The following is a 22,073-nucleotide window of genomic DNA, read 5'->3' as shown; positions in this document are numbered from 1 at the left end:
AACACTTTCCCAGGATTTTCACATGGCTGTTTCCTTCCAGTTATTCTGATCTCAGCCCTTGTATCACTTCTCACAGAAGCCTACTTTAATCTCCCAATTAATATAGTCCCACTAGACAATTTGTCATCAAGGTACTTAGCACTATCTCAACTTAACTTGTTTGTTGTCTTTCTCCCTGCTATTAGAATGAAAACTCTGTGAGAGCAGGGATCTTGTCATCTTGTTCACTGTTTTATCCCTGGTGCTTGGCATCTAAAAGGTGCTCAATAAATATTTGTTGAATGAATGAATGAATGCCTGCTCTATGTGTATGTTTTTTTCTTTCTAGATGATGGGCACATTTATTTGTATTTATTTTTGTTCTTTCCCCTTACTTTTTTTCTTTTCTGTCCCCTCACCATTTTCTTTTCTTATATACTGGTTGAAATGTTTTAGGGTGTTTACTTCAGCGTCTACCTACAGTAGTGTTTTGGAGCCTCCTTCAACAGTGAAGAGAGAGTGATACTTACTAACAGTCCATTGTAAGTGTGAACCTAGAACCCCAGACCGTTAAATTTGGAAGCCTAGGGAGAGCTGTTCTGTGTGGTTTTTTTTCCAGCTTTACTGAGATACAATTGATATATATCATTGTGTAACTTTAAGGTGTACAACGGGATGATTTGATATACATATGTATTGTGAATTGATTACCACGATAAGGTTAGTTAACACATCTGTCACCTCAGATAGTTACCTTTTTTTTTGTGCTGAGAACATTTAAGATCTACTCTTGTAGCAACTTTCAAGTATACAGTACAATATTCTTAACTAGTGTTATCACCATGCTTTACATTAGATTCCCAGAACTTATTCATCTTATAGCTGGAAGTTTGTACCTTTTTACCAATATCTCTCCATTTCCCCCACTCCCCAGCCCCTGGCAACCACCAATCTACTCTTTGTTTCTATGAGTTTGGCTTTTTTAGATTCCATATATAAGTAAGATCATACGGTATTTTGTCTTTCTCTGTCTGACTTATTTCACTTAGCATAATGCCCTCAGGATTCATCCATGTTGTTGCAGATGGCAGGATTTCCTTCTTTTTTATGGCTGAATAATGTTCCATTGTATATATATCACATTTTCTTTTTTCTCTTTTTTTTATTTTTTTTTTTGTGAGGAAGATCAGCCCTGAGCTAACATCCATGCTAATCCTCCTCTTTTTGCTGAGGAAGACCAGCTCTCAGCTAACATCTATTGCCAATCCTGCTTTTTTTTCCCCCAAAGCCCCAGTAGGTAGTTGTATATCATAGTTGCACATCCTTCTAGTTGCTCTATGTGGGACGTGGCCTCAGCATGGCTGGAGAAGCGGTGCGTCAGTGCGCGCCCGGGATCCGAACCCAGGCCGCCAGTAGCGGAGCGCATGCACTTAACTGCTAAGCCGCGGGGCTGGCCCTATATCCCATTTTCTTTATCTGTTGATCCATCGACGGACACTTAGGTTGTTTCCATGTCTTGGCTGTTGTGAATAATGCTGCAGTGAACATGGGGGTGCAGATATCTCTTCTCGTTAGTGATTTCTTTTTCTTCAGATATATACGCAGAAGTGGGTTTGCTAGAGCATATAGTAGTTCTGTTTTTAATATTTTGAGGAACCTCCATACTGTTTTCCATAGTGGCTGTACCAATTTACATTCTCAGCAGTACTGCACAAGCGTTCCCTTTTCTGCACATCCTTGTCATGGCTCCTTTTTACACATTAGCAAATTGAAGCCCAGGGAATGAAAGGCAACTTAAGGTTATAAATGAGTGTATAAGGATTGGGACTAAAACTCAAGACTTTTGATAGGTCAACTGTGGTAACTCTCTGAAAATTAGAGTGAATTTCTATTAAATTAATTTTCTGATACTAGAGTTGGCATGTATCGTGCTCAAGAAGACAATAAAACAAATGAATAACTAGCTAAGTGTAACAAGCATTCCATGCATGTTAGACATTGGAAGAGTTTGGCCTTAGGTTTTATTTATTTATTTTATTTGTATTTTTTTTTGTGAGGAGGATCAGCCCTGAGCTAACATCCATGCCAATCCTCCTCTTTTTGCTAAGGAAGACTGGCTCTGAGCTAACATCTATTGCCAATCCTCCTCCTTTTTTTCCCTTTTTCTCCCCAAAGTCCCAGTAGATAGTTGTATGTTATAGTTGCACATACTTCTAGTTGCTGTATGTGGGACGTCGCCTCAGCATGGCCCAGCAAGCGGTGCGTTGGTGCGTGCCTGGGATCCTAACCCGGGCCGCCAGTAGCGGAGTGTGCACACTTAACCGCTAAGCCACGGGGCTGGCCCCGGCCTTAGGTTTTAAAATCTTGATATTTGGCTATTTCATCCTATAGGGATGTGAAGTGATGTGCATTTAAGAAGCGTGTGGCTGGATTGCTTTATGATACAGTTCTTAAAAAGTTGTATGACTTGGATCTTGCAGAGAGAAGTTGTGCTGCAGGTCATGGGACCAGCAGTCCTTGAGGTTTAGGAATAAAAGACTTCATTGATTTACCATTGAGTTGGGGGGATTTGAAGCCATTCCTAAGTTTGATGGTAGATGAAATAATATTGAAAAGTTGCCTGATTCTTTTTTATACTTTGCCTATTATGTCTTTTTTGTGAGAAACTGTATTAAAACCTAAGATGACATTTCTGTGGGATTACCGTGGCTTTGCTGTATTTGCTTCTTTGCCAGAAAGGTTTAAAAGCCTGGATTCATAGAGGTCATAGCATGGTCGTAGAATGCTTTTTCCCTTTCCTCGTGGTCCCATAGTGTTTTGTTTGTACTTTTACTCTATTTATTTCTCGTGATTTGTGTTGTGCTATGGGTTATTATGTGTCTGTCTATGCCAATAGATTGTGAGTTCCCAGAGGATCAGGTCTGGAGTTTCCTCTTTGTAACCCTAAACTAGTGTTTTACAATATTTCCTTATGTGTTCCTTATGTGTTCGTGGTATTTCAGTGATGCTGAGAGAATCATCAGATGATATGTCTAGTCCAGTTCCCTTGTTTCACTTGTAAGGAAACTGAGAAGCACAATGGCTTACTCACTGTCATCTAGTTTGTTGGGAGACCTGTGTTCTAGTCTCAGGTCTGCTGGTTGTTTGTTCTGTTATGCCTTGCTGCTCCTCAGCTAGTACTGGTTCTCTCTACAACAGGAGAGGGTTGTGAAAGAGGAAAAAGCACTGGGAGGATGTAAACAGATTACACTCACGTTACTGATGTGCTGCAGTTTACTGCTCTACCAGTCAGATATTTTACTTTCAAATTTAGGAGCACAGGCTTAATTTCTGAGACCCCAAACAAACTTTTGTGAGTTCCACGCTTCTCCCAGTCCACCACTCGAGAAACACCCTTCTTTGCTGTGTTCCATGGATAGAAATACTGGCAGGAGGAGGAGACTTCATGTTGTCAGTTTCCAGTCACATTTCAGACAGCTTGGGTGGTAAATTCCAGTTGCCTGTGATGTTGTATTGAGGCCCTTAGTTGAAATTCCTCCTGCTCCAAATGGAAGGAGAGGGATGAAAAGAATTTAGTTTCTTAGAAAGTTTGGTACTTTGGATTGAAATTATTTTTCTCTTTGCTCCTATTCCCTTTTGCTTATTAGAAAGTATTGATTCTTAAATAGAGAAAGTGAATTGATTAGATTTGGGGTGAACATTGATTAGCTGTAACCCAATTATAAATTCTCAGAGGGGGATGTTTGCAAACATGTGTTTCACATCCAGGAGTTCGTGGTTCCCACTATTCTTGCTAATCAACTGGTTTGCTGAGTACACAAAAGATCTATATCTACTAAGCTTAGAATTGCATTGCTTTTGATTTATTTTAATAGGATCCTCTTGATTTCCAATTTATTTTCCCCCGATAAGGACATCTTCCTCTTGACAACCTATTTAAAAGACACAGGCATGTTTTGGACGGAGACTGTATTTCATGCTTTACGGGAAAGCCATGATCAATTTAGTATAAATTGCACAAAAGAATCTTCTCTTTTGTTGTTGTTGTTTTTATTTTTTCCTTCAGTTTTCTCTGGACCATAATGGAATTTGAGGGCTTAGTGAGGCCTTGATAAAGGTAGGTGTTACTAAAATTTTAGGTCAGACCTAGGACTTTTCAGGTTTTTCTCCCCGTATTTCAGAATCACTCAGTGATGAGCATACACTGAGCATTTACCATGAGTCAAGGGCTTATAGAAAAAGTGTGAAATGTAGTCCCTTTGCTAAAGATGGTTAATATCTAGTTAGGGAAATTTTCTGTGCTTTGTGCTTTTTCTGCTCAAAGGTGAATCTCCTTTTTTGTCTATATGTATTAGAGAAAGACATTGTCTGAGATATAATCTTTTTGCTGTTGGATGCATCTCTTCCTTAAACAAAATTTTGATTTTGATTTGAAAGATAGTGCATATTTTCCAAAAGTCATTGAACAAAATTAATTTTGTTCTGCTGCTTTGGATTTGTCTGGAAGTGAAAATCAGGCTCCTCACTACCCGCATGCTTGCCATTGGGTAAGATTAAGTTTCACAGCTAGAGCCTAGTATTTAAGAGAGAGACAGGAATTTTGTTAATAATAGAAAGAATCTTGGAAGTGAGGGAATATGTGTAAATTCATAGTAGATTTCAAGTTCTCACTTGAAAAAAATTGAGAATTCCTTGAGGCAAGATGAGAAAATTTGGGCACGATTCATGGAAATGAATGGAACTACTTTTATATAGAATTGATTCATGGAACTGCTTTTATATAGAATTGAAAAATACATTAAAGTTTGATCTGCAATTGTATTACAAATATATATAATTTAATTTGAAAGGAGCATTGTTGTATTTGGTTACTTTGAAATCAAGTTTAATTTTTGGCCTTTTAACTGCTATTTTCTGCCTTAGGTCTCTTTCCAGAGGAATTTCTGAAGACAGTCAAGTGCAGTGTGATTTATGAGGCAGTGAAGGCCAAGTACTTTGCAGTGACGAGGACCTACTTACTTTGGGGAAATCAATGGAGCACATTAATCTGCAGCACACTTCCTGCCTTAATGGTCCTACACTCGATCAATACTTGAAATTTAACTTCACCATCAGTCTGTGGGCAGTGTGTGCTTTGCAGCCTTCCTTCCATCAGCCTCAAATATATGGCCAGACTTATTATAGATGGAGCTAGTTACACTTTCCTGCTTGGTTTGGATCTGCTTTAAGCCTTGTCCGCTGGCATGTTTTAAGGATATAAAATGTGTTGTGCTGTAGGCCAAGTAATGATTTAAACCTTGAAATTACCTGGTTGGGGAGGGGGTGTGGACTGGTGCACAAGATCTATAGCATGGTTGTTTATCATTTCTTCTTCCTAAAAAATTTCCCATTGCAAGGTATTTCAAGAGATTCTCTAGCATCTTGGAGAGCATTTCTAGTACTGACTGTGGCTTTCTTTTCACAGATTCTCTAACCATGGCACAAGTAGAGAAAAGAGGGGGTTTGCTCCGGAAATCTTCAGCCTCCAAAAAACCACTAAAGGAAAAAGTGGTGCTGATGTATGATGAAATCTTCATGGTAAGGCCTGGAGCCCTGACATTCTGCACAGCTTGATTCCTTAGTTTCTTGTTTCAAAATGAGAAATAACCTGACCTCTGCCTGCTACCTTCCAGTTAGTTCTTCAGAGGGAGAAAGAGAGAGAGCGAGGGGTGAGAGTGAGCTCTCATGGTAGAAATTATGATCGTGTATTAATTAATATAGATTGTTACTACGTTGTTCTTATAGATTGTTGCCGTGAGCTGGGTAAAACAACTGGAAGGAGGGAGGAAGGCTGGGGAAGCTTCTTTTCTGAATATCTTTAAGAAAGGCTTGTCTTCCTTATGATCTGACTTAAGGACCCTTCTATCCTAGATACCCCTTGAAGTTCTTTTGGCCCTGGAATACTATGATTCAGATATTTTTAAGAGATGCACTGTTATATTCCATTTCAAGTTGTTAGTGGACAGAACAATTGTGTAGTTAGACTATCTCATTCTCCAACTATATGAGATAACTGAGGAATTATTTGCAATTGAATTGGAGATTTCTTTGGGTCTTCATAACTGTTGATTGACCCTGGTCCAAGCCTGTGTTGTAAAATATACCCTATCAGGGAAAGTTAGAGGAATTAGATACCCTGCAGGGGTACTTGCCTTCTGAAATCCTGGTCATAAGTAGTACATATAAAACAGAATAATACTTATAAAAAGAATTGCCGTATAATGAGTTTCTACTATGTGCTTGGCATTTTTATAAATGCATCACTAAATATGTTAGCTCTAATTCTGATAAGAATGCTGCAAGAGGGCCATGTGCCATGTAAAAGACCCATGGTATAGATGAGAAAATTGGGGGTCACAGCTAGAAGGTGATGGAGCCATGATTTGAACCCTAGTGTCTGACTCCAGAGCCCTTACTTGTTCAACTTTGCCACATGGCCCAGGGTAAATAATTCGATCAAGTAAACCATCTCACTCTTGGCGAGCCTTAGAGACAGATTTTGACATGCAGAAAATTAGTACAGAATTGCCCAGGTCAGTACAGGTGGTTATACAGAGAAAATGAGTAGGTACTAGCATGCTATTAGGGCTCTCTATGTTAAATAAGCTTGATATACATATGAATCCTGCTTGAGTGACTTTTGAGGATGGGAAGTGTCAGGTCTATAAATAGAGAGCAAAATGACGTTACAGAAGTATAAAGGTCAAAGTGTGACCCCTCCTAGGGAGCAGGACTTGAGAGTAAGGGATAGAAAGAATTCATTAAATGAGGACATTACAAGAAGGCCAAAAATGTTGCTTCTCTATGTCATCCTTAATTAAAAATCCAGAAGAGATTCCTAGTATAATATTTTCTTATTAGATCAGGAATTCTTAACTAATGAAGACATTAGTTCTTGGTAATAATTTTAAAAGGTCGACTTAAGGTAAGGTGATAGCAGGCATTTGACCTACTGATGTTATGTTATTAGCTTTCCTGTAAAGTGGGGTTTCTCTTTTTCTTTTTTTTTTTTTTTGTGAGGAAGATCAGCCCTGAGCTAACATCCATGTTACTCCTCCTCTTTTTTTTGCTGAGGAAGACCGGCTCTGAGCTAACATCTCTTGCCAATCCTCCTCCTTTTTTTTTTTCCCCCAAAGCCCCAGTAGATAGTTGTATATCATAGTTGAACATCCTTTCAGTTGCTGTATGTGGGACGCGGCCTCAGCATGGCCGGACAAGCGGTGCGTCGGTGCGCACCCGGGATCCGAACACAGGCCGCCAGTAGTGGAGTGCGTGCACCCACCCGCCAAGCCACGGGGCCGGCCCAAGGGTTCTCTTTTTCTTATTTCACTCATTGACCAGAAGCCTCTGACTTCATAGAATTTCTGTTTGAAAATTATTGCTAAGAAATTTTGGATTTAATTAAATTAATTAATTAATTAATTATTTTGTGAGGAAGATCAGCCCTGAGCTAACATCCATACTAATCCTCCTCTGTTTGCTGAGGAAGACCGGCTCTGAGCTAACATCTATTGCTAATCCTCCTCCTTTTTTTTTTTCTCCCCAAGGCCCCAGTGGATAGTTGTATGTCATAGTTGCACATCCTTCTAGTTGCTGTATGTGGGACGCGGCCTCAGCATGGCCAGAGGGGCGGTGCGTCGGTGCGCGCCCAGGATCCGAACCCCGGGCCGCCAGTAGCGGAGCGTGCGCACTCAACCGCTAAGCCACGGGGCCGGCCCGAAATTTTGGATTTTAGCACTATAATTTTGCTAACCTTTGGGACCAATTTGAATTAAGGAAATAGCATATTAAAAGCTCTGTACAGAGGACTAAATGCATACGGGAGGACACGTAGAAGCAGTCAACACAGCATGTTGTAAAAACCATGGCAGTATTCCTTAGATGATCTGGGTTCTGGTTCCTGCACTTGTGTAAGTCACTTAATTTTGTGGACCCTCTTTCCTAAAAGAAGGATAATGATAATATCTACCATACGTGGCTCACTGGGCCATTGTATTTCATGCATGTGAATGGGCTTTGAATGCTGAGCCCCATACAAATGCAATGGGGACATATAATATGACTAACTTATTCAGATGGTTAAGTTCACTTCTTGCTAGAAGAGAAAGATTTGAGGGAGATTCTTTGAGCCACTATTTAACTTTTGATGCAAGGGAATATATATCCATGCATAATGTCTTCCATTTGGGAAAAAACCCCAAAAAGCTGTTATTCCCCATTAGAGCAGTTTAGAATGACCAAGCATTTTCAAAGTTAATTTTAAAAGGTAAGGTTGATTATGTGTAGTGACCCTTTCAAATGTATTCTTTTTTTTTTTTTTTTTTTGTGAGGAAGATTACCTCTGAGCTAACATCTGTTGCCGATCCTCCTCTTATTTCTGAGGAAGATTGGCCCTGAGTTAACATCTGTGCCAGTCTTCCTCCATTTAATGTGGGACGCCTGTCACAGCACAGCCTAAGTGATGCACAGGTCCGTGCCCAGGATCCGAACCTGTGAACCCCAGGCTGCCGAAGCGGAGTGCAGGAGCTTAATCGCTCCACTACCTAGCCTACCCCTCAAATGTATTCTTAATGCGTTTGTGTTAGCTGGGGATATTGAACTTGCTTATCTTCTGGTTTCAGACAGAGGACCCCAGTAAGTGCAGTCCTCGATTCTGGGAGGAGCTCTTCCTCATGAAGGTAAGATTTGGTGACATTTATCGATTTCCTGGTAACCTGAGATGGCCTTTTCATGTGTTCTAGGTGCAACACTAAAAATGCACTCAGGCCCTTATTGTTTCCTTGGTAGGTGAATTTAGAGTACCTAGAAGGCAAGCTGGAGTCTCTTGATGGTGAGGAGTTAATGAAGATCAAGGACAATATTAATTGCTTATTTCAACACTGCATCCAGGCTCTGGGAGAGGAGCATCCAATTCGAGTTGTCAATGCATTGCAGGTACACGGCTGGGAGACTGGGGAAGTCTTGTTTAATAGGAAAAAGGAATTGTAACGCATCTGTTGAGACCTGAGAAACCTAGAATTGCCCTTAGGTATGAGATTTTTTTTTTATTTCTGTAAGTAATCAAACATCTATGCCATGTTTGTTTAACCGTCTTCCTGGTTAAACAAATTGACGCTTATAATAGTAATCTTGTTCATTTGTGTAGTTTGATCCATGGCCAAGGCAGATTGTTTGACCGAGTTCTTGTTATTGCTTGAGGAAAGGAAGGTATAGAGGGGAAACTGAGGCAAGGATGCTTAATCTACAGCAAAATCTAGGAGAGATTCTTTTTTTTTTTTTAAAGATTTTGTTTATTTATTTTTCCCTTCAAAGCCCCAGTAGATAGTTGTATGTCATAGCTGCACATCCTTCCAGTTGCTGTATGTGGGACGTGGCCTCAGCATGGCTGGAGAAGTGGCGCGTTGGTGCGTGCCCGGGATGCGAACCCGGGCCGCCAGCAGCGGAGCGCGAGCACTTAACCGTCAAGCCATGGGGCCGGCCCTAGGAGAGATTCTTAATACAGTATTTTCTCTCTAGATCAGGAGTTCTTTTTTTTTTTTTTTTTTTTTTTGGTGAGGAAGATCGGCCCTGAGCTAACATCTGCCAATCCTCCTCTTTTTTTGCCGAGGAAGACTGGCCCTGGGCTAACATCCATGCCCGTCTTCTTCCACTTTATATGGGACACCGCCACAACATGGCTCGACAAGCGGTGCGTCGGTGTGCGCCCAGGATCCGAACCGGCGAACCCCGGGCCGCCGCAGCGGAGTGCGTACACTTAACTGCTTGCGTCACCGGGCTGGCCCCTAGATCAGGAGTTCTTAATCTGAGGTTTCAGAGGGTCCTCGACTCCCTGACGTTATATATAATATTTTTTGTACATATGTATATTTTTTCTGGAGAGAGGGCTTTCATCACATTCTGAAAAGGGTCTGTAACTCTAAAAACATTAAGAATCATTGTTCTTAATGCTAAGTGACATGATCATGAGGAAGATTCATTGAACAATTATTTCTTGAATGATTGTTACATGCCAAGCATTGAGCTGGTACGTTAGACTATGGTCTAGGCTTCTTGAGGGCAAAGACTTTGATAGTTTCATTCAGTACTTTGTTCCTAGTGTGTAGAACAGTGCTTGGCAAATCATCAGCACTCTAGAAGTAAATTTTTGTTGAATGAATGATGGGCAAAGTTTCTCAAGTTTATAGTCTAGTAGCTCCAATGTAGCCTAGATTGGGCTGAGTACCTAGGGCAGTGATTGACAAACTTAGAATATGAAGAGTTCATAGTTCATAGCAGCATAAAGGATTTTATTGGAACTTTTGGTAGATTAGGTTTAAGTTTCTAACTTACTAGTTGGGCAAATCACTTTGTGAGCCCCAGTTTTCTCATCCGTAGAATGTAGAAATTACCTCTTAAGCTGATGCCCCAGAAAAAAGGGCCACATTTATCCTGTAGCTTTGTTAACCTTTGGCACAGTAAATTTCTGCATTTTGCATATCACAGTTCTAGGGGCTCATTGAAAGTTGAAATGAAATTTGGAAATTGTACTTGCTGTAATTGTAGTGGCTCACTGTGGGGGCATGAATTATAAACTGTTCTTAGTTCAGGGGAAATAAATTGATATTAACCTACTTGGTGACCCATAAACATATACTACATTATTGTAATAGCTGATACTTATTGAGCTTTAACAAGGTTCCAGGTACTGGAACTTTGGAGTTTTAACAAAGTTCCAGGGGCTATTGTAAGTGCTTTACGATCTTAATTCACATAGTCCTTATAACATGTCTATGAGAAGGGTGTTATTATTATCATTCCCATTTTATAGATGAGAAAACTGAGGCACTGAAAAGTTAGCTAATTTGTCCAGGCTCACACAGCTGGTAAGTAGTGGATGGGATTGTAATGAATTTAAGATTTGAAGCAATTGATTGTTATCATATAGGGACTTAAATAACTTTTGTAGTTATTAAAAAATAATTACTAAAATGTAAACTGTAATGCAAATACTAAAATTAATTTTAAATAAAGGAAAGTTCCACTAATCCCGTGACTAAAACTCAAGAACTATTTTTCATTTTTGAATATCACCTTCCAGTCTTTGTCTGCAGTGCAATTTTTAAAAAGAGAATGGCCAAAAATTAACAAAAAAAGGGGATTACAACAGTTTCAGTTGCTGTTCCTCTTTTAATTTCTGGATTTTGCACATATTAAGACTCAGACTGTGTTTTGGAGCTCAGCATAATAGAACAATTGAATGTCAGCAGTATAAGGAGGAGGTTTGAGGTTGCAATATGAGGCTACAGATCTGATGCCCTTTGTATTTTGAGTCTTTCTCTCTAGAAAGAATTTTTTCTCTCATCTCTGCAGACCTTGTGTGCACTCATACGAGGAGTCCATCAAAAGAATAAGTCTACCTCGGGGTTTGACATTATCAACATGCTGATGGGCTTTGACAAGGCCGAGCTGTGCATGAAGGTGAGGCATAAGCTGCTGATGTTCCTATGGATGGCTGCTTCTGACAGCTGTTCATGGATACCATCTGCATATAGTTAGATGTACTAGAAGATTTGGACTCAGATAGTTGTAGATGATTGAATTTGGCCTTGAATTTGGATATTTTTATTTTACAGCTTTGGTTTGTCTGAATAAAGGAGAATTTGAAATTCAAATTTGAATTGAGGCATCCTTTCCCTGCAGGATGAAGACTGAGCAGTTTATTTTATGATTTATATCATATGATCATACATTCTTAAAAACATTTACAAACTTAAATATAACAAATTAATATACAAGGGTAACTTTAGTTCTAAACTTTAAGCTTTCTGTTTTAACACAATGACTTTATCAGAATTTTTATTTCTACTCTTTGACACTTTTTTAAAATAACAGCTTTATTGATACATAATTTACATATTATATAATTCACCCTTTCTTTTTAAATAAATAAATCTTTTTATTTATTTATTTTTGTCCCCCAAAGCCCCAGTAGATAGTTGTATGTCATTGTTGCACATCCTTCTAGTTGCTGTACATGGGACGCGGCCTCAGCATGGCCAGAGAAGCGGTGCTTCGGTGTGTGCCTGGGATCCGAACCTGGGCCGCCAGCAGCGGAGCGCGTGCACTTAACCGCTAAGCCATGGGGCCGGCCCCTACAATTCACCCTTTTAAAGTGTATAATTGACTGGTTTTTAATATATTCACGGAGTTGTACAACCATCACCACTGTTAATTTCAGAACATTTTCATCACCCCAAAAAGAAAACATGTTTCCATTAGTAGTCATTCCCTATTCCTCCTCCTCTCCAGCCCCTGGCAACCATTAATCTGCCTTATGTCTCTATGGATTTACCTTTTCTAGACATCTCGTATAAATGGAATCATGTGGTCTTTTGTGTCTAGCTTCTTTCGCTTAGCATAATGTTTTCGAAGTTCATCCATCTTACAGCATGTATCACTGTATCAGTACTTCATTCCTTTTTATGGCTGATTAGTATTCCATTATATGAATGTACCAAATCATTTTATTTATTCATTCATGAGTTGATAGACATTTGGGACGTTTCAACATTTTGGCTATTATTAATAATGCTGCTATGAAATTCATGTACAAGTTTTTGTGTGGACGTATGTTTTCAATTCTCTTGGGTATATACCTAGGAGTAGAATTGCTGGGTCATATGGTAACTCTATGTTCAACATTTTAGGGAACTTCCAAACTGTTTTCCAAAGTTTCTGTACCATTTTACGTTTTGACTAGCGATGTATGAGAGTTCCAGTTTCTCTGCATCCACATCAAAATAGTTTTTGTATGTCTTTTGTATTTTTTTTTTTTTTTTTGAGAAATGTCTGTTCAAGTCCTTTGGCCCTTTCTAGATTGAGTTAGTTGTCTTTTTATTATTGAATTGTAAGAGCTCTTTACATATTTTGGATATAAGTTCCTTATCAGATATCTGATTTGCACTATTGGACACTATCTTGAATGAGTGTTGTTCATAATATGAATTTGAAGAAGTAGTCTTCTGTCACTCACTAAATTTAAAATAAAGACATCTGTGTGCCAAAGAATCTTTATAGTGATTAGATTATTAAAAAAAGTTATGGGGGCTGGCCTGGTGGCGCAAGCGGTTAAGTGTGCGTGCTCCGCTGCAGCGGCCCAGGGTTCACGGGTTCAGATCCTGGGCATGCACTGACGCACTGCTTGTCAAGCCATGCTGTGGTGGCGTCCCATATAAAATAGAGGAAGATGGGCACAGACGTTAGCTCAGGGCCAATCTTCCTCAGCAAAAAAGAGGAGGATTGGTATCAGATGTTAGTTCAGGGCTCATCTTCCTCACACACACACACACACACACACAAAATAAAAAATAAAAAAAAAGTTACACAAAGTTTTAGTAGCTGGAGTCAGTTTTTAATTCTAGCCTATACAGTCCATGTACATATATATCATGGTAAAAATCCCAGATCTCTCTTTCATTTTCATAGTTCTAACTACTTCCTTTATGCTGCTGACTACTCAGTCTCTATCTTTAGCCTTAACATCTCCTCGTTAGTTTTAATGTTGGATACTCTGTAAGCACTTGCTGAATATACCCACTCACACATCCCTGAGTACCTCTTGCTTGACATATCCAAAATGCAACTCATTGTTTTCCCTACATCTGTTCTTCCTCATTCATTCGATAGCAGAATGGGGGCACCTGTCTTCTCAGTCCCCCAAGGCAAAAACCTGGGAGTCATTCTTTACTCTTTCCTCTCCCTCATCTTTCACATCCAGATGATCACCAAGTTTGGCTAATTTTACCTCAGCTCATATTTCTCATACTTGTCTTTTTTTTTTCCCCTGCTGCCTATGTCCCCATTATCTGTCACCTGAACTATTGCAGTGATGCCTTCATTCATTCTTTTGACAAACATTTGTTAGGCTCCTATGTGCCAGGCACTGGGGATACAGAGGCAAATAAGACATGGCAGCTATCCTCGGAAAATTGATAGATTAGTTCTCATTTGTCTCCCTCCCTTCAGGTGGAAGCCTAAAGATGACAGATCTTTAAATCTGTCCTCCAGATTGACACCTCAGTGATGTATCTTACACTCAAATCTTTCCTGCTTAAAACCCTCAATTAGTTTCCTATCACTAACAGGATAAAGACCAAACTCCTAAGTTAGCCTTATAAAACTTTCATGATCTGCTCCCTATTTATTTCTCCAGTCTCATCTCTCACCACTGTGCCTCACTCTTTATACTTACATAATAACAAACTACTTGTATTCCAACTCCACCACCCAGGTTTGTTTCATTTCTCATGTGTCTTTGGTCATGCTAATAATGCCTGTCTAGAATTCCTTTCTCCCTCAAATTTTAATTAATTCCTACTGATTTTTCAAAATATAACCCACTCCTGAGGAGTCTTGCAGTAAGTGACTTCTGAGCTAGTTCCCTTCCTCCATGTATATTTCTATCATAGTAACCATTAAATTAAAACTGTTTACTTATTTTTCTCTCCCATTAGACTAAAAACACTTTGAGAGCAAGGGTCATTGTCTTATTTTTTTCTTTTTCTTTTTTTTTTTTTTTGTGAGGAAGAGCAGCCCTGAGCTAACATCCATGCCCATCCTCCTCCTCTTGCTGAGGAAGACTGGCCCTGGGCTAACATCTGTGCCCATCTTCCTCCAGTTTATATGGGACACTGCCACAACATGGCCTGACAAGCTGTGCGTCAGTGCGTGCCTGGGAGCTGAACCTGGGCCGCCAGCAGCAGAGTGCACGCATTTAACCGCTACGCCACAGGGCCGGCCCCTCTTGTATTTTTTTAAAGCACAATATTTAGCATATAGTAGATCCTCACTACACGTTTGTTGAATTCAACTGAAGTAGCTTATTTTATTTTATTTTTTTGTGTGTGTGAGGAAGATCAGCCCTGAGCTAATATCTGATGCCAGTCTTCCTCTTTTTTTTGCTGAGGAAGATTGGCCCTGAGCTAACATCCGTGCCCATCTTCCTCCACTCTATGTGGGATGCCGCCACCGCATGGCTTGACAAGTGGTGTGTCGGTGCGCTCCTGGGATCTGAACCTGCGAATCCCGGGCCGCGGAAGAGGAGCGCGTGCACTTAACTGCTTGTGCCACCGGGCCAGCCCTGAAGTAGCTTATTTTAAACCTTCGCTTGACCTTCCAGCATGCTAAATCCTTATTCTCCATCCATTCTCCTCCTTCATTTAATGTAAAATATTTCTTTTCTTCTTCCTTGTATTGTAGTATCTAAGAATTTTATCTTTTGATTACATTGGGTCTAACAGCTGGTTATTAGCACAAGTGATAAACTCGAATCACATTGACTAGTAGAATCAACCAGGATGGACACAAGCTAGCTTTGTTGGATAGTGCATATGACCAGTGATAGGCAGTAGTAATATTACCTCTTTATTGTTTGTTCAGTGTGCCTGCATTAAGTGATATGCTTTCTTTATCAAATAATGAAAATTATCTAGTTATGTAGCCATTATTTTTAGCCTTTAACTTAACCATATTTAATTTATTATTTTGAATTTATTTAAATTTAATTATTGTTTTTAATTTATATATTTATTATTTAATTTAACCATTTTTATTAACCTTTTTTTTTTTTTTTGTGAGCAAGATTAGCCCTGAGCTAACATCCAATGCCAGTCTTCCTCTTTTTGCTGAGGAAGATTGGCCCTGGGCTAACATCTGTGCACGTCTTCCTCCACTTTATATGGGACGCCACCACAGCATGGCTTGATAAGTGGTGCATTGGTCCACGCCCGGGATCCGAACCAGTGAACCCCGGGCCGATGAAGCAGAGCATGCGTGCTTAACCGCTATGCCACCAGGCTGGCCCCATTAAAGATTTTATTTATTTTTTTCCCCCCAAAGCCCCAGTGATAGTTGTATGTCTTAGCTGCACATCCTTCTAGTTGCTGTATGTGGGACGCAGCCTCAGCATGGCCGGAGAAGCGGTGCATTGGTGCGCGCCTGGGATCCGAACCCCGGCCTCTAGCAGCGGAGCACGCGCACTTAACCGCTAAGCCACGGGGCCGACCCCAGGCTGGCCCCATTATTAACCTTTAAAAAAAAAAAAGGTTTATATGAGGGTGGCGGGCTGCAAACATTCATTTGGTAGAGTAGTGAATTCTTTATTGTTCCGTGCGGTTTTAAAGCATTTTTTCCAAAATAGCTGGACTTCCTCAGGGCCGGCCCTGTGGCTTAGCGGTTAAGTGTGCGCGCTCTGCTGCTGGCGGCCCGGGTTCGGATTCCGGGCGCGCACTGACGCACCGCTTCTCTGGCCATGCTGAGGCCGCATCCCACATACAGCAACTAGAGGGATGTGCAGCTATGACGTACAACTATCTACTGGGGCTTTGGGGGAAAAAAAATAAATAAATAAAATTATTAAAAAAAAAAAAAAAAAGTCTTCCTTTTCTTTGTTTAATCTTGCAAGGCCTAGGCTTTGATATGGTTGCTTCATTGTGTGTGTGGTTTTTTTTTTTCTTTTTTGGCTGAGGAAGATTAGCCCTGAGCTAACATCTGCTGCCAATCTTCCTCTTTTTTGGTATGTGGACTGCTGCCACAGCATGGCTGCTGACAGGTGAGTGGTGTCGATCTGCGCCTGGGAACCGAACCCGGGCCACTGAAGCAGAGTGTGCTGAACTTAACCGCTAGGCCACTGGGGCTGACCCCATTGTGTGTTATTCACATAACCCTGCATAACAACCAAGAGTTGGACGAAGACACAATGGAGATATTATTTGATATGGTTTAATACTTAATGGTTCTCTTTTTCAGAACTTGATGGAGAGTTTGGACTCATTGCTTTGTGCAGAAGGTTCTGAAAGTCTGAAGAGTTTATGTCTGAAACTTCTCCTTTGCTTAGTGACTGTAAGTGACCCATCTATATGTTTCTTTGTTAAGGGTATTACTTGACTGCAGGGGCAAGCTTATTTGAATACTTGAGCCCAAAGTTAGAAAGGAAAAGAGAAAAAAAATTCTCTGTTGGAGCATTACATCACTCTGTTGTGTTTGAATGTGTAGAAGGAAGTTAGTTGCATGGGCTTTTGCTTCCTGGAAGTTACTTTTTTTTTTTTTTTTTTTTTTGCTGAGGAATCTTAGCCCTGAGCTAACGTCTGTTGCCAGTCTTCCTGGTTTTTTTGCTTGAGGAAAACCAGCCCTGCGCTAACATCTGTGCCAGTCTTCCTCTACTTTATATGTGGGTCACCGCCACAGTGTGGCTGATGAGAAGTGTAGGTCCACGCCTGGGATCCGAACCCACAAACCCGGGCCGCCAAAGCGGAATGCACTGAACTTAACCACTATGCCATGGGGCCAGCCCCTGGAAGTTGCTTTTTTAACCTACAGGATATGTGATATTTATCACTTGAGAGGTGCCTCTCCTGGAGAACTACTCTCTTCTGGATTGTCAGATTTGTCCTTCTCTCCAGGTCTCATTTGGAAACAGCTTATTTGGCTCTGAGTATTTTTATTTCTTCTAACTTTGATTTTATAGTTTGAAGCTGGCTTGTACCGTCTAGTGGGAGGCGGGTGGGGTATTGTTCATTTACTTCAGGTTCCCTTTCCCTGCTACCACTTGAAGACTTCTGGATCATAAACTTCTTGCTGTGCATTTGAGAAATGAAAGCCAAGAAACTATTAAGCAAGTGAGGGTATGAGAGAAGCAATGAGAGGTTCAAAGATTTAGAAAGTTTTAATTTGCTAATTTCCTACTGTTCTAGTGCCTATTAGGATCTGGTGGCTTTGAGGGTGCTTATGAAAGGTCTGCTAGGTATCTAGTAGAAAATTTTAACATTTCTGTTTCTCTTAGATGCTAGATAGGTAAGTATACATGAGATATCAGAGTGCCTTAGTATAGACTTTAAAAAGCCTTCTATTGCATTTAGGTGACAGATAACATCAGCCAGAACACTATCCTGGAGTATGTAATGATCAACAGCATATTTGAAGCAATTTTACAGGTAGGTCGTTCCCTTGTCATCTCTTTCTCTTTTGGGTAAACCACTTCCTCAAATCTCTGTCTACATTCCTAGGAACTCTGAGGTAGTACTCTCACACATTTCTGATTCTTGTTACAGATTCTCTCTCACCCTCCAAGTCGTAGGGAGCATGGGTATGATGCTGTAGTCCTCTTGGCTTTGCTGGTGAACTACAGAAAATATGAGGTAAATGGGCCCCTTAATGGACAGTTGTTATCTTTCTATAATCTTCCTAAATGTGGCCACTCCTAGGGAATTTTGTGTAATGTAGAAGATATGTTCTTGGCAAATTGTATATCGATTGGTTTTGATAAATCAAATTCTAAAAATCCTGTATTAAATGCCTGGGGCGGAGGATAGAGCTGTTTAAAGGAATCCTGTGGTGCACCTTGTAATAGAGTGAGTAAATATCCCTTAATGTAGTGGTTCCCAAACCCAGCTTATCATTAGAATCACCTAGGAACTTAAAAAAAAAAATTTCTGGACTTTGCTCTTGACACACTGAATCAGAATCTCTTGGGGGTGGGACCTGGGAATCTGTTTTTTCTTTCTTTCTTTTTTTTTTTTTTTTTAAAGATTCCCCTATTGACTATGATGATTAGCCAGGATTGAGAACCACTGACCTAATGCATCTGTTTTGAAAGACTGGATTTTTATGTATTGGATTTCCTTATGTAATCCACTTGTATAAGTATCACTGTTGGTCTGAGAACTCTTTCTGATTTTAATGGGAATTGAAGACAGAGCCTTATCCACATTAATTCTGGAGTTCTCTTTGCCCCTGAATTAATCAGGGACAGATTTATAGGTTTTTGAGATGAAGAGCAGAACTCAGAGATTTATACTTGGGTTGGTGTGTCTATTTGATTCCCTTCAAAAGGCAGAATACACAGAAAAGGAAGGAGGCCACTTAGAAAAGACCAAGGGCCTCACTGAGGATTGCTTTAGTGGAATAGGGAGCATTCGGCACTAAGTTCTGGACACTAGGAGTGCTTTAACTGAACCCGGAAGTTAGGAGGTGCATCGAGGCAACCTGACTTGCTTCGCTTAGTAAGTAGCAGTGCTATGAGAACTAGGTCAGCTGGAGGGAGGGTTTTCCTTTCTGAGCTTCTGGATCTTCACTTAGTAACTTTTGATATGATTCCTAGCCAGGTCAAAAGTGATAGGTAACACAAAATCTGGAGCTTATTTTTATAGGGAGGAATATGGAAGAAGGGGAAGCTGTGAGAAAAGAATACTTAAAAGAGTGACTGGGATATGTGGTGCAACAGTAATGTGTTATAAATCCTGGGAACTGATTGCTTTCATTGTCTTGGAGGAACTGATGAATGGTGTATAGAGCTACTAATAAATATGTAATTTATCACCAAGACCTGTTTTACTGGTGATCTGGAGGAGTTGGTGTAGTAGCCATTTTGATCTCTGTCATATGTAACAGCCTCTGGGGCCTTATTACAACAGCAAGAAAAATAGCAAAGGAAAAATGCTGAAGATAGTTAGAGAGAATTGAGTTATATATGATAGGAAAGTGCCATCATCAGTCATGAATATTTTTGGAACATTCTGCTGGATGCAGGCCACTCTGAGGCAATGGCTTAGCTTCTCTAAATGGGAACTGAACCCTGGCACAGCCCAGTAGGGCTGTCTGAAATATCAGCCTGAAAAATTTGACATGGCCAAGGAACTGGAGAAAATCATTTCTGGAGTGAGGTATGCATCTCTAGTCTGTCAGAAGCCTCAGAAGAATTAATATAGTAGGCAAGGGCAAGCTGGTGGGCATAATTTATCTGGGCTTTGCAGCTTTCAATATAAGTCACTCACTAGAAACCATTAAGGAAGCCTCGTGGTCATGGAGCAGGAAGGTTTTTGACAGGAACATGAGGAATTCCAGAGGAACATAGCAAAACCAAAAGCTGGTGAAGTTTTATGCAAACTTGTATGAGAGGTTGTGTGCTGGGGCGAACAGCATTCTAGCCACCACCATAATTGATCCCATGACCAACAGGTTAAGTTGTAACCTTTCTAGAAAAGTGCAGAGGTCACCAGAGAGGCTGGGTGCCCAGCAAAACACAGAGAAGGCAAATAAGGTGTTGGATCTAAGGAATGGAAGTGATTGAAAAGATGTCATGCAGTAAATGTAAATAATTCTTCCTCATTTCAAATAATGCGTTCCATTTTAGTCATTTCATCTAAAGAAAGAGGAGACCAAAAAAAAAAGATCTCAGGAAGAGCTATGAAAAATGATGAATATGATTTAGATCAAATAAAAGCAGGACCCTGTTAGAGTGAACCTGTGAAGGCTTTTCTGTCTTGTACATGAAAAGTAGTTTGCCTCCAGTTTTAAAATGTGACCAGCATAACAGGTGTATAGTGTTAAGGAAAATCAGTGTCTGATAGAAGTTTTCACAGCATTAAGATCGTGGCCTTCTAGGTGGCCAAGTCTCCTGAGATGAAGTGACTCAGTCCCCAACTGCTGCCCTGAATATGACATTTCCCAGAAATTACTAAGTTGTTTATTATGTCCAGTTGCAAGTTGTTCCTTTTCTTTATCTCTGTCTCTTTTTTTCCCCTAAAGAGCTCCCTTCAAATGTGATAAAAATGTCAAAAGAGAAAAAATATAGCTACGAATCATTGAGCCCTTACCATGTGCTAAATACTATGCTAAGGATTTTACATGTCTTACTTCATTTCAGTCTCATAGCAACCCCAAGGAAGAAAATATTATTCCCATTTTACAGATGAGGAAGTTGAGCTTAGGTAAATTTATGTGCCTGACTTGTCACAATTAATAAGTGGAAGAACTAGAACTCAAACCCTTGCTTTTAGCCGCCTTACCTTTTTCTCCACTGCTGCTAAAGCATAGGCTGTTCTTGGTAATTAGATGATCCTTATTATTACCTAAAACAGTGTTCTTTTGGGAAGGTGGGTGACTAGGACTTGCAAAAATTATGCTAAGAAACAGTGACCTGCTTCTTCTAGTGTTGTTCTCATCATGGTGGCATCTATAGGTCAGCCTACTGATTTTCTTTTCCAAGGATTCACTGGCATTGGATCTTGTCTGAAGTCTATAACATCAGCAGGATTTGACTGTTGGTTGTAGGAGGAAGTGTTGAGAGCCTTGACAAATGGAGTGAGTTTTACTTCCTTGAGTTGTGTTGTAGAAAACCTTATAAACGTTTGGGCTGTTAAGAAAGCAAACCAAATACTCCTTCTCTATTCCCAATTGACATTTGAAAGATGCCTTCAGAAATTTGATTAAATAAGGTCTACGTGGGGGGTTAGTATTTCAATTGGGTTTCCAAGTTTTCAGTAATGACTTTTCTTGGTTGCTATAAAAACTGCCAATCTGAGAACTATTGTTCCTTGCTTCCCTTGGGTTAGAATTGGTGTCTGATCTATATGAGGTCTTTCCTCATATCCCATGAGTGGGACGTGTTCAAGGTGAGCAGGTCATTGGTTCTCATCCCACTTTTAGGAAATGGCCCAACTGCTTAATGAGTTTAAATTCATGTCCATTTCCATATGCTGCCCAGCTGAGAATAGATCTGGAAAAACTCAAGAAATCTTCGAATGCTATAAGTGATGGGACAGTCATTAAATCTTACTGTTCTGACCAGATTGTAGTTTGGGTAGTTACATCCTTTTTTTCAGTTCCCCTGCAGTGTTATTTGAGTATCGGACCCATAAACGGCCTCTCTGGCTATTAAGCAGCTGCCACTTTCCACCCCCAAGATGCCTTTGTTTTACGGGTGGGTGAATCAGTCCTTGCGTATAGTCTGTGGAATGGTTAGGGAGCCTTTCGGATGAGAATGTTAGTAAGCAACTTATAAATTTGTGCCTTATGGCAAAGAAGCTTTTATGGCCCCAAAAGACAGCTGTCCCTATGGACTTAGTAAATTATTGGCAGAATAGGGCAAAGTGAGTTTTGTGGAGTGTTCACTTACTTAGAAACAAAGAAGAGGGAAGTATGGGAGAGGTGGCAGACAGGCCTGAGCTGATTCAGCCTAGAGGAAAAGACAGGTAGAATAGACCATGTGTGTGTGTGTATGCATACATGCACTTGGTGAA

At 40.2% G+C, this 22,073-nt stretch overlaps 1 protein-coding gene across 10 annotated transcripts in view; it reads left to right on the top strand.

Moving 5' to 3' along the window:
* Window positions 1–22,073, top strand: part of ARMH3 (armadillo like helical domain containing 3) — a 185,031-nt gene that overhangs the window by 10,745 nt on the left and 152,213 nt on the right. For all 10 annotated transcript variants that reach the window (XM_058543838.1, XM_058543836.1, XM_058543831.1 and 7 more), the window contains exons 2-8: window positions 5,444–5,556; window positions 8,640–8,696; window positions 8,806–8,952; window positions 11,368–11,475; window positions 16,804–16,896; window positions 17,913–17,987; window positions 18,105–18,191. In XM_058543838.1, coding sequence (XP_058399821.1) covers window positions 5,455–5,556; window positions 8,640–8,696; window positions 8,806–8,952; window positions 11,368–11,475; window positions 16,804–16,896; window positions 17,913–17,987; window positions 18,105–18,191 — 669 coding nt within the window. In that variant the 5' untranslated portion in view covers window positions 5,444–5,454. The remainder of the gene's footprint in view (window positions 1–5,443; window positions 5,557–8,639; window positions 8,697–8,805; window positions 8,953–11,367; window positions 11,476–16,803; window positions 16,897–17,912; window positions 17,988–18,104; window positions 18,192–22,073) is intronic.

Source organism: Diceros bicornis, chromosome 6, assembly GCF_020826845.1.
Source record: "Diceros bicornis minor isolate mBicDic1 chromosome 6, mDicBic1.mat.cur, whole genome shotgun sequence".
NCBI classification, from domain to species: Eukaryota; Metazoa; Chordata; class Mammalia; order Perissodactyla; family Rhinocerotidae; genus Diceros; species Diceros bicornis.
Note: the sequence above shows the minus strand (reverse complement) of the source record. Positions and strands in the feature narration are given on the sequence as shown.